Source organism: Phoca vitulina, unplaced genomic scaffold, assembly GCF_004348235.1.
Source record: "Phoca vitulina isolate PV1807 unplaced genomic scaffold, GSC_HSeal_1.0 scaffold29, whole genome shotgun sequence".
Taxonomy (NCBI): Eukaryota; Metazoa; Chordata; class Mammalia; order Carnivora; family Phocidae; genus Phoca; species Phoca vitulina.
In genome coordinates this window covers 14,179,642-14,192,265 of record NW_022589732.1, presented here as the reverse complement: position 1 = coordinate 14,192,265, position 12,624 = coordinate 14,179,642, and the positions used below count along the sequence as shown (strand labels likewise).

The window sequence follows — 12,624 nt, the reverse complement described above, 5'->3', positions numbered from 1 at the left end:
TTCTGACATATCACTTGTCCTATGTGAGGCTGTTGTTCTTTTTATACAATTAGAAGACTTATTCCTGGTGGCTTACAACTTTCTAGTATCCTGAGGTCCCCAAACCAAAATTTACTTTTATACTTTTAGGCATTGCAGTTACTCATTCAGTGGAACTCATTATTCATCCTTTGTTTTGAAAACTTGCTAGTACTTTGGCATGCCTATTACTAAATCTCAGCCAGTGTGTAAAATAGGTATTGTGCCCCGAAAACAAAGTTCAGGACACTTAAGTAGTTAGGATTATACAAAGTAGTAAAAATGTGGAAATTGAACCCATGTCTTCTAACTGCAAGTCTAGTCTTGGTCCCATCTGTATAATATCATAATTACTCAACATCACTTGCTCTTAGAACAACTAGACATTATACTGTATTTTGAACTCTCCTTTTCATAGAAGTAGGATTAAAGCTTTATTCTATTTTATTTTACCCTCATGTGTATACTGTTTTATATTTATCTTTCTCTTTTTTTCTCTTTTTCTCCTTTTTTTCTCTTCTTTTTTTTTAAATTTAGTTTGGGATTGCTAATATCATCTAGCACGGTTATTATCTACCAGCTTAATGATTTTAGTCATTTTTGCATTGAATCATGAATACTACATACATTACAAAGTAATTTCTACATAATTTTAAATTATTATTTTTTTTTGCAGATATCAGTTCTCTTTCAACTTAAAAAAATGATTTAAAACTTACAGTGAAGTTACAAGAAATGGTACAAAGAATTCCCATATCCTCTTCAGGCACGTTTACCTGTTGTCAACATTATTGCTATATTTGCTCTACCATTTTCCCTTTCTCTCCATATATACAAATATACACATACCCACACCCATATACATATTTTTTTCTTCTGAACTATTTCAGAGTAAGTTGTAGACAGTATGCTCTTTTACCTCTAAATACTTGAATATTGCCTAAGAAGTTCTTTTCTTTTTAAAAATAGGCTGTTAGATTGATGTGGGTAAAACTCTTAATTGACTTCCTCATATATCTTTAGTAGATGGTACAGTAGAAGGATTATGTTGTTTGGTTCTAGACCTACGACTTAAGTGAAATATTTTGTCATCAGTATTTCTTTGGATCATTTGTTACTGCCTCTCTTGTCCTTGTTCTTTCTGGCTCTCACCTCTAGTTTCTGACACACCTAGAGCAAGTGTGAGAGCTTATTGCCTTACCCTACATAATGCTGCCATTCAGAGCCTGAGAATCTTTTTTTCTGTGACTGCTTTTTTTTCTCTTTGCTCCCTGAACTCAGGGGTGTGTATCATAGGGCAGGCTGAGTTTCAGTAAGCTCCTAATGTGGATACTGGAAACCCCACCTGTCTGCCAAGTCCTTTTGGCTGTGAGCAAAGTGGAGGCTTGGTACCTGTCATTCCTTTGCAGCAGTTGAGCTGAAGGAATGCTGCATGGCTTGTTGAAGTTGCTTAGTAGCTCCGAGTGGGGTGTGTATGAGGGTGTGTATAGAGAGTTGAGGGTCTTTTAATCTGTGTGGGAGATACAGGATCCTTCCTGGTGCCATGCGAATTATCAGGGAGTATTTATTGAGTTCCTCCTTATGACATAGGAGCTTTTGGAATAGTTTAATAAAATACCTAATTAAGTCACAGATTTATAGTAGTTAAAAAATTCTAGTTCTGCCACTTACTAGTTGATTTGGGCAAGTTAATGTCTTTAAGTTTCACTCTACTGTTCTATAAAATGGAACTATTAACACCTCATAATAGGGCTATTGTAAAGAATAAATAAAGAATGTAAGTATAGTGTTAGTACTTGTCTGATACTAGTTAGTATTTCATTTCATACAGTCATTTGGGATATATGACTGATACCATATAAAACAAATAGAGAGTAATAAAAACAAATAGAGGACAATATGACACTACAGTGTATAGTCAAATACTTTAATTGTGGCACGTAGATTATAAATAGCCTGGGAATTTAGAGAAGGGAAAGAACAGTCTTGTGCAACTATTTAATGTTCCTGTGCCTCAGTTTTTCCACTGGATATACTGGGTAGTGCTAGGTGATCTCTTAGAGAATGATTAAGATGCTTTAGTATTTTTGCTTTTTTAGGTGGTTCATATGATGATAGGAAGTAAGGAAGGGAGAAGCTTGGGAGCTGTTGGAAACCAAATTTAACACTTAACATTCTTAATTTTTTCCTTATATGGACATGGTAGCCTTATAGGAAAGCTTAAAGCTGGAGGTAGAAGTATTTCCTTCCAGTAAAGGTGTTTGCTTTGGTATTTCTCCCCGTTGCCTCACTGGCATTTTAATTAGTTGAAAACTAATGTTGGTCAGTGAATGCCCTCTGATTGTGAGTGCCTCAGATTTAATCTGAGGATTAAGTTATTTGTAACCCAAATTATCTCTGTGATCCTCTGGCAAAAATAAAACATACAAACGAACAGAGCAGGAGAAGATTTAGTTCTCTTGGACATGATGTTAAGGACATATGGCTTACTTGCCTTGAGTGTTTCTCTAAGATGGGACATCTTTCCTCAGAACAGAGTCCAGACTGATAACTTGGCCTTCCCACCTTTAAACAGGCTTTCATAGCCATGAACATGTAAAACACCTTTAAAAATTTCTTTATTCACATCTAACAGACTGTTCCATTTCTTAATTTGGCGTATATTTACTTGGTAATATTTTTGTTAGTCTGATTTTGGAGTTTGTATTTGGTTTTTGTTTTTGTCCCGATCAGCTTTCTTCTAGAAAATTTCAGAGAAGTTTCCTATGAAAGTAAATCTGTTTACACCTTTTTTTTTTCCTCTTTGGCTTGAGTGTTTCTCCTTTTTGTTGTTGTTGAGATTTTTTGGGTTTTTTTGTTGTTGTTTTGTGGGTTTTTTTGTGTGTTTTTTTGGGTCATTGTTTGCCAAGGTTTCAAGTTTATAGTGAGAGGTGAGGCAACGTTGATCTTGGCAGAACAGCACAAAGCCAGTAGAGTCATTAAGTGACGCAAGCTTTTAGTTTTGTTTTTTTTTTTCTTTTTGTTAAAGCTCTCTGGCAGAGCTGGCTATTCTAGTCACAGAGGAAAAGAAGAGAGGAGACTTTCTGAAATTCTGGATAGAATGATAGAAGATGTTTGGGGCATATTAAAAAAAGAGCAGCAGCCATAAGAACAAAAACCCCGTGTAATTAAAACAAATTTCTTACCTTTGTGGAGTCTATATCAGTTGCTTAGAACTTGAGTTTTTACTTCAAATGATGATGGGACAAGGAATAGAGAAGGCGAGGAGGGTTGCATTGGATTCTTGCTTATCTGTCTGCCTCTCCTTCCAGTTGGAAAAAATCTTCAGTCTACAAGAAGCGTCATCAACAAGTCTAAGGAATATATCCTACCATAATCCTGGATTCTGTTGGAGTTGAGGACTACAGCCACTTCACCACTATTTTATGGAGGCAATTCAAGAAAAATAGAAGGACAGAATACCTAAGGATTTCTCTGTATTAGTACTGTGCCATGTTAAATTTTGGGTATTGTTTGGAGCAAGTTGGGGACGGCTCTGTCATGTGGATCTAAGAAGATACCTGAGTTCCTTGAGCTACATAGATGATGTTTGGAAGGTTGTAAACTCAAAGTATTTCAACATAAATTCATTGAATTCTGGATTCTCTTTTACAAGTCAGGACTTCAGCAGACAGAAACTCTCTCCCAAAAAGATACAAAGTCTTTTCTGAGTTTTCAAGCTAAATGTGAACAATAATGTCTTGGAAAAGAAACTATTTTTCAGGGGGCCGTGGTAGTGTCCAGGGGATGTTTGCACCTCGAAGCTCAACCTCCATAGCCCCCAGCAAAGGCCTCAGCAATGAGCCAGGACAAAATAGCTGCTTCCTCAACAGTGCCCTGCAGGTAAGAACAATTTCTTTCCCTCTGGTGAACTTTGACTTTTAGTTACTGATGCTGTTTCCAATAACTTGTTTAAATATAATCCTTGATGGTCTCTGAGGTCAGCAGCCTGAGATTATTTTTAAGTTTATCTGTGTGATCTTAGCAAGTCACTTATCTCTTTGAGTCTCAATTACCTCATTTATAGGAAAAAGAGATTAATAATGATAATAGAAATAATAACTGTGCCTGAAGGGGAAAGTACATGGACTAGATGATCTTAATACTTGTTTATTGACTTTCTTTTTGCTTCCTTTTTTTCATTTTGAGACCATAATGTTGTATCAACCAACTTTCTTTTCTCTAGTAAAGAAAACAAAGTTCTTTCCACAAGTCAAAGACTTTTAGGTATATTACTCTCGTCTTCATTAGAAGGCTCTTAGCATTCAGGCTCTTAGCATATACACTGAATGGAGTCCAGTCTTTGTCCATTTCTTCATCTCCTTCCTCTGAGCTCTCCTGTAGTGGTTCATGATTAGTGTCTGGTCAGATATGCTTGAACAAAGGTAGTGGAAAGTAATTCCCCCAAGGTGTGATTATCTACTCTAGATTTTCCCTTTTGGTGTTGGTTACCACATTAGTGACCTCAGAATCCCAAAACTTCTTGTCTCCCTGCCTGCTTTGCATTGTCATGCCCATAGAATGTTAAGTTCATCCCCTTTGGCCTAACTTTCAAGTAATTACTTTCCTCTCTTTTCTGCTCCTCAGAGTAAAAGTAAATGAAATTTGCCACCCAAGATAATTATGCTTGGGTAAAATATTAGTGTTATTGTTTCAGATGTAATGAGAAAAGAAGTTGCTATGAGAGAAGAAAAGACAAGACAATGTATTTGGTATAAAAAGCACTGGACAGGGCGCCTGGGTGGCTCAGTCGTTAAGTGTCTGCCTTCGGCTCAGGTCATGATCCCGGGGTCCCGGGATCGAGTCCCACATCGGGCTCCCTGCTCGGCGGGAAGCCTGCTTCTCCCTCTCCCACTCCCCCTGCTTGTGTTCCTGCTCTCGCTATCTCTCTCTCTGTCAAATAAATAAAATCTTTAAAAAAAAAAAAAAGCACTGGACACTCTCTCTAAAATAAGTAAATAAATCTTTAAAAAAAAAAAAAAAGGTGCCTGGGTGGCTCAGTTAGTTGAGCAACTGACTCTTGGTTTCAGCTCAGGTTGAGATCTCAGGGTCATGAGATCAAGGCCCGAGTCGGGCTCTGTGCGTAGTGTGGAGTCATCTTGGGACTTTCTTTACTTCTCCCTCTGCCCCTTCCCCTCTGCTCTCACTCATTCTCTCTCTCTAAAATAAATAAATAGATCTTTTTTTTTTTTTTTTTGAAAAGCACTGGACCTATGAATTAGTTTTAGTGCGTCTATAGACTTGCCTTGTGACCTTATGCAGGTAATAGTATTTCAGGATCCTCATTTATAATACAAGAATTTTACCAAGCTTATTTATGTAATAGTTTCATAATCGGGGTGCCTGGCTGGCTCAGTCGGTGGAGCGTGTGATTCTTGGTCTCAGGGTTGTGAGTTCAGGCCCCACATTGGGTTACTTAAAAAAAAGTTTTATACTCTCAGTTTTCAAATTTTTATTTGAAAACATTAAAAAAAATCCTATGCTGTTAAGCCTAGAGAAAGAGTTTAACTATATTCCCTCATTACTACCACAAATTCATGCATTTGGGTGGGGTTTGATAGGTTTTTTCCCCAGATGCTGCATGTGAGTTTTTTGAGTGACACTGCATAAACTAATAATACTTCTGTAATTTAGAAGCAGGAAAAAAAAAGGTGTTGACATAGGTGTGTGTGTGTGTGTGTGTGTGTGTGTGTTTACCTCCTTCCTGGCCACAGTCCTGTTTTTATAATTCTGTTTTTTTCCTGTATGTTCTATCTGTATTGAAGCAATAATATTTATGACTTTCTGTCCTAGTTTCCAGTGCCATATGGAACACATACTACACACACACACACACACACATGCACACACGCACTTCTAAATCCATACTTAAAGACTGAGTCATTGGTGGTTTTGGAGTGCCGATTGTAATCATGTTACAAGTTGAAATAATTGTTTGTATGAACTAATATTCTAACTTTTGGTATGAATGCTATGTTGGCCACAAGTATCGAAACCATTATGTTTATTATAAAAAGGTGTTACTTATTTGGGAGTATAGTGTATTTCAAAGAACTTTTGGAATATATACTTTGAAGACACATAAGTAAGAAGAAGCTCCAGAAGTACAGTGCCTTTTCATATATGATGCCATTTAAATGTTTTCTAGAAGGGGAGCTTCCTAAGGCATTATGCTATATATTATACCATTTCTTTTTTAACTAAAAGTCCATAGTATATTCAGATTTCCTCAGTTTTTGCCTAATATCTTTTTCTGTTCCAGGATCCCATCCAGGATACCACAGTTACATTTACTTGTCATGTCTCCTTAGGCTTTTCTTGGCTCTGACAGTTTCTCAAAATTTCCTTGTTTTTGATGATCTTAACAATTTTGAGGAGTAGTACTAGTCAAGTATTTTGTGAGATGTCCCACTATTGGAATTTGTTTGGTATTTTTCTCATAATTAGACTGGTGTTATGGGTTTTTGAGAGGAAGACCATAAAAATAAAGTGTCCTTCTCATCACATCATATCTAGGTTACATACTATGAACATGATTTATCACTGTTGATATCACAATTTTTTTATTCTGTTGACATAAAGAAGGTCACAAATCTCTCAGAAAGGTCCAAAAATTGAGAAATCTAACAAAGACAAAATTCCACACTACAATTCAAGCTTCTTTTTTTTTTTTTTAAAGAATTCTGCAGTTTTGTTTTTTTATAAGATTTTATTTATTTATTTGACAGAGAGAGACAGTGAGAGAGGGAACACAAGCAGGGGGAGTTGGAGAGGGAGAAGCAGGCTCCACGCTGAGCAGGGAGCCCGATGGCGGGCTCGATCCCAGGACCCTGGGATCATGACCTGAGCTGAAGGCAGACACTTAACGACTGAGCCACCCAGGTGCCCCTACAATTTAAACTTCTAAATGAGTTTTCAGTACCGTATGATTTCACTTATATGTGGAATGTAAAAAGCAAAACAAGTGATAAACAAAAAGCAGAATCAGACCTATAAATATGGAGAAAAACTGATGGATGTGAGAGGGGAGGGAGATGGGGGGGTGGGCAAACTGGTGAAGGGGAGTGGGAGATATAGGCTTCCAGTTATGGAATGAATAAGTCATGGGGAGGGGCACTTGGCTGGCTCAGTTGGTAGAGCATGTGACTCTTGATCTCAGGGTTGTGAGTTCAAGCCCTAGGTTGGGTGTGGAGATTACTTAAAAGAGTAATAAAACCTTAAAAAAAAAGTCATGGGAATAAAAGGCACAGCATAGGGAATATAGGCAGTGGTAATGTAATAGTGATGAATGTGACAGATGGCAGCTACACTTGTGTTGGTAAGCACAGCATAACATAGAGACTTGTGGAATCCCTATGTTATATACCTGAAACTAATGTAACGTGTATCAACTATACTTCAAAAAAAAAAGTTTGTTCCCCAAAAAAAATATTTTTTGTGTGGATCATTAAAATAAACCCTAATTCTACAGCTTTTAACCCATAAATTAACCCTTCGGGATCACATTTGTTGTATATTATACCTTATTTTCTCTGTGTAACCTTCCTTCATTTTGAAGTTAATGTATTTTTTAGAATATAGTTATCTGTCCCTCATGTTAGCTAACTCACCCTTTTTGACATTTGTTTTAATATACTAGAATGAACTTTTTCTTGGGAATGAAGATATATTCTGTATTCATTACCTATTTTTGCTTGAATTTTTGAATCTAAGATCACATGGAGGCTTTTTATAGAGTAATGAAGTATTTCCCCCGTTTTTTGCCAGGTTTTATGGCACTTGGACATCTTCCGACGTAGCTTTAGGCAGCTTACAACTCACAAGTGCATGGGCGATTCCTGCATCTTTTGTGCTCTCAAGGTAAGTTCTTCAAATCTGTCTTTTCTCACTACCTTAGGCTGCCAAATGATCAGTATTGAGGTAGTTTGGCTAATCAGGGTGATACTAAAGAATTTCTTAATTATCTGCCTGTGGCTTAGTGCAGAAGATGAATATGATTAGTTTTGCTTGCATCAAAGAATTGTTACTTGGCTTAGGTAGTCTGTTTTTCTGAACTTTTTTGCCCATACAGCTCTATTTAATGTGATAGGATATTATTCAAATGTGCTTAGATTTTGGGTATTTACCTGAAGAGCTAATTCTAAATTTTTATTTTGAAAGAATAAACAACCAAGTATTTTTATTGGAATTAACTATTGTCTGTTAAAGCTAAATTTAACAACAAACTCTTCCTATTGAGAAAAGCCAGTACTAACATTTTTCCATTACCACATTTAATAGATTCATTATACCCACTCTTTTTATAAAGATTATTTATATATTTATTTATTTCACAGAGAGAGAGAGACAGTGAGAGCAGGAACACAAGCAGGGGGAGTGGGAGAGGGAGAAGCAGGCTTCCTGCGGAGCAGGGAGCCTGAGACGGGGCTTGATCCCAGGACCCTGGGATCACGACCTGAGCCAAAGGCAGACGCCCAACAACTGAGCCACCCAGGTGCCCCCATTATATCCATTCTTGACCCCATTGTCTGACTTCCAAATTTTTCATTTCTGAATAAAATGAAATCTGAGGATTCATTTAGAGTATGCTGCAATAGAGGAAGAAGAACTAGGTTGTATAAAAGGCCCATTCTCCATTCCTTATCTGCTTGTCCAACATGGAGCTTCTCTGTGTTTTCTTGGTTTGTATGTACAATAGATTATTTATGACTGGATGAGTCTGCATGAGTTCTGATAAGCATCTGGTGTCATTTTTCAGTCTCAAGAAGTCTTAGTTCTTGGTTTGTGACAGGGATGCTTAGATGTGGTCATCATATGTTTAATTTAATTGTTTTTACATCTTGGAGTAAGAACTGTAACAAAAAATCCAGGAGAATTTCCCAGTTATTTTGGCTATTTGCAACAACTGATTTGAAAAAGTTTTTTGAGCAGCATCACTTCAGAGTTTTAAGTCCATGATGGGCAGATATCTTTAGAAAGAGATGACCGAGTCTTCTGAACATTTTATCGCTTAGGTCACAGACATCTTTTTTCTTTCCCCCTTAGAAGCATTGAAACTTTTAGCAAAATATATGTTATTGATTAATTGGGAGTTTGAATATGAATTTTAATGAAACCAAATCTTTTACAAGTTGTAACATTTCTGACTATGCCCACTCAGAAGTCCATCCACATGAGTATTTGGCTTGATTTTCTGAAGGGCAGATTAACATTAAGTATCTAATTTTAGGTAAACAAGAAATATAGTGGTCCTCTGGCCACAAATCCAAGGGAAGTCTGGTTCATGGCATTAAAACAAAAAACCGAAGTAAGATACTTGCTAGAGAAAACTGAATCCTGGAGAAATCCCTGATAGAGGAATCTCCTGAAACTAGAAACTCTCATCTGTACCAGGAAGGGATGACAGAACTTCTATGACCCCCTCACATGGCTTTGATTAGTCAGGACTGTGCCATCCTCTTCATTGACCCAGGTGGGACTCTGATGAACTGGCTGTACCAGCATTGTTATGTTTTAATTTCCAGAAGCACAAATTATTATTGTGATATAAATTAGTATCATTATAGAAACCAAATAGATGAAGAAAACCAACCACGAGACTTCATGGGACACCTTCTGAGATACCCAAGTACAAAAAGGAAGATGTTTTTCAACTTATGAGGGCTGAGGATGTACCTTGGGACTCTTTCAGAGAAGCAGTTGCTTATGGCAGATAGGTAAATCGGCTTGGGGAATCAAAGGCTGTATTTTGGATCTTCATAATTCTGAGAAGTTCTGGTTCTTTCCTTATTACATCATTGTCTGAGCTATCAATTAGGTTTATTTTCCTTCACTGCTTCTTTTGTTACATTGGGAGTATATTAAAAATTTGATGTTTTTCCCTAAAGTGCTTTTCAGTCCCTCAGTGCTATATAAGTGTTAAATAATTAAGCTCTAGCTTGCATTCTTTTCATTATTGTATACCTCATTTGAAAATTATAAATAGATTTACATTGCAAATGGATTAATTTGACTGTATGGATGAGCTGAACGTGGTTCTAATAGTTGAGAAATTTAAATTGTTAGAATGGCCATATTCCTTCATTCAGGAGGACTTTATTTTCTGGGAGAAGAGAAGGGATATTGAGTGTTTGGAAGAGTAAATCTGGGATGGACCATCAGCACCTGGAATATCTCTTTTTTGTTCCCTACTTTAATTTTTTTTTTTTTTTTTTTTTAGAGAGAGAGAGCAGAGGTGGGGCGCGGGGCAGAGGGAGAGGGAGGGAGAGAATCTTAAGCAGTCTCCTATGCCCAGCAGGAAGCCTGACCAAGACTTGATCTCACAACCCTGAGATCATGACCTGAGCCAAAATCAAGAGTCGGATGCTTAACCAACTGAGCCACCCAGGTGCCCCTAAAAATATTTTTATAGAATATGAAATAATATGATTCATCATTGAGCTAGATTCTAGTCCAGTATAATAAGACAAAAGGACAGATAAAGATTAGAAAGAAAGAAGCAAAGTTATTATTTGCAGATGATATGATTGGCTATTAAAAAAAATCTCAAAGTATCTACTGATATATCAGTAGAATCAATAAGAGGATTTAGCAGGTTGTTGCCTGTAAGATGAAGGTATAACATTCAATTGTATTTCTATATACTAGCAACTAATAGAAAATGCAAGTTAGAAAGAGTTTTTGTAACAGTAACAAAGTATATAAAGTAGATATGAATAAATCTAACAAAAAAGATATGACATTTATATAAAATCCCCACAGAGATCCAGTATAATGAATAATTACAAAGTGAACATCCTTATAACAAGTCTTTAGGTGAAAATAGAATACTGCCAGTACCATAAACATTCACCCTCCCTTCTTTCTCAGTCACATCTCCTTCTTTCTCCCAGAAGTAGCCACTTTTCTAATGTTTGTGGTAATCACTTCTTTGTTTTATCTGGTAGTTTTACTACCTATGTATCCATTCTTAAACAATCTAATTTAAAAATTACCTGTTCTTAAAAGATTTACTTATTTATTTTAGAGAGATAGAGGGAGTGCAACAGCGCAGAGGGCAGGAACAAAGGGGAGGGGCAAAGGGAGAGAGAGTCTTAAGCAGACTCTGCACTGAACACAGAGCCCGACTCGGGGCTCCATCTCACGACTCTGAGATCACGACTTGAGCTGAAACCAAGAGTCAGTCACTTAACTGACTGTGCCACTCAGGTGTCCTGTAAGTGGAATCATTTTGTGTGTGTGTGTGTGTGTGTGTGTGTGTGTGTGTGTGTGTGTCTTCTTTAGTGCAGCAATATGTTTATAAGATCATATTGTTATGTGTAGGTTGACTTTGTTCATCTTCTTTATTATATGGTATTTCATTGTGTAAATAAACCAGTTTGTTTATTTTATTGCTGGTAGTCATTTGGATTATTTCCAGTTTTTAATTTTTTATGAACAATATTGCCAAGAACATTCTTGTATATATCTATATATGTATACACATTTTTTTTGCATATATGCCCAGGAATGGAATTACTGGATCATAGGATATGTATATTTACAATTTTTTTTTATATTGCCAACTGCTTTCCAATATTTCCATATGTTTTCCAATGTGGTGATGCTAATGTGTATTCTGACCAGCAGGTTTGTCCTGGAAGTTGAGTAAATTCAATTCTGAACTTCTTATGACAAATAGGGAAGGATAGACAGGACATTCTTGAAGAATAATAACAAAATGAGAGACTTGCCTTGTGTATCAGTCAGAGTAGACTAAGTTATGCTTTGGTAACAAGTTAAAATCTCAGTGATAAATATACAAAATATTTATTTTGCATTCCCATTACTTGTCGACTACAGGTTAGTAGGAAAACCCTACTGATTGTAGTCACTCAAGAACTCAGGTGCCAAAGCTACAACCAAGTTGACTATTACTAGTGGCCAAGTCAGAGCGGACATTTGAATGTTCAACAGGTCACTTCTGCTCAGAGCTCACTGACCAGAAATAAAATCATATGGCTCCAGTGAATCCCAAGCAGGCCCAGAAGTGTGATCCTATCAAAATCCTTGGGAGAGGATTGAACCAGAGATACTTAGCAAAAGTACTAATGACTACCGTACTTTATTAGATATAAAACCACATCAGTTATAAAACTATAGTAATTAAGACAATGTGGTATCAACACAGTATGACTAATAAATCAATGGATCAAAGTTAAGAGTTCAGAAATAGACATATAGAAACTTACTACTTGCCCTGTGAATCAAAGGAGAAAATGAACTTTTCAATAAATGGTGATTAGATAATTGGTTATCCATATAGAAAGAAAAAGGAAATTAGAACCCTACCTCATATTATTACCAAAAGTATGAATTTCAGCTGAGTTAAAGACTAAAACATGAAAGGACTTTTTTAAAGTTTTAGAAGAAAATATTAAAGAATATCATGACCTCAGGGATAGATGGGATTTATTAAATAAGACAAGAAAAACACAAAGTTAAAAAAATTGATAACATTTTACTACAGAAAATTCAAAAACCTCTGTTCATCAGAAGACTCCAGAAGAGGGTAAAGACACAAGGCCA

The 12,624-nt window shown here is 36.4% G+C and overlaps 1 protein-coding gene across 15 annotated transcripts in view; it reads left to right on the top strand.

Moving 5' to 3' along the window:
- Nucleotides 1-12,624, top strand: part of USP54 (ubiquitin specific peptidase 54) — a 120,992-nt gene that overhangs the window by 59,368 nt on the left and 49,000 nt on the right. For 14 of the 15 annotated variants that reach the window (XM_032423942.1, XM_032423944.1, XM_032423941.1 and 11 more), the window contains exons 2-3: nt 3,330-3,900; nt 7,825-7,917. In XM_032423942.1, coding sequence (XP_032279833.1) covers nt 3,754-3,900; nt 7,825-7,917 — 240 coding nt within the window. In that variant the 5' untranslated portion in view covers nt 3,330-3,753. Of the gene's footprint in view, nt 1-3,329; nt 3,901-7,824; nt 7,918-12,624 lie in introns of those variants that run through there. The other variant, XM_032423953.1, reaches the window with a different exon arrangement.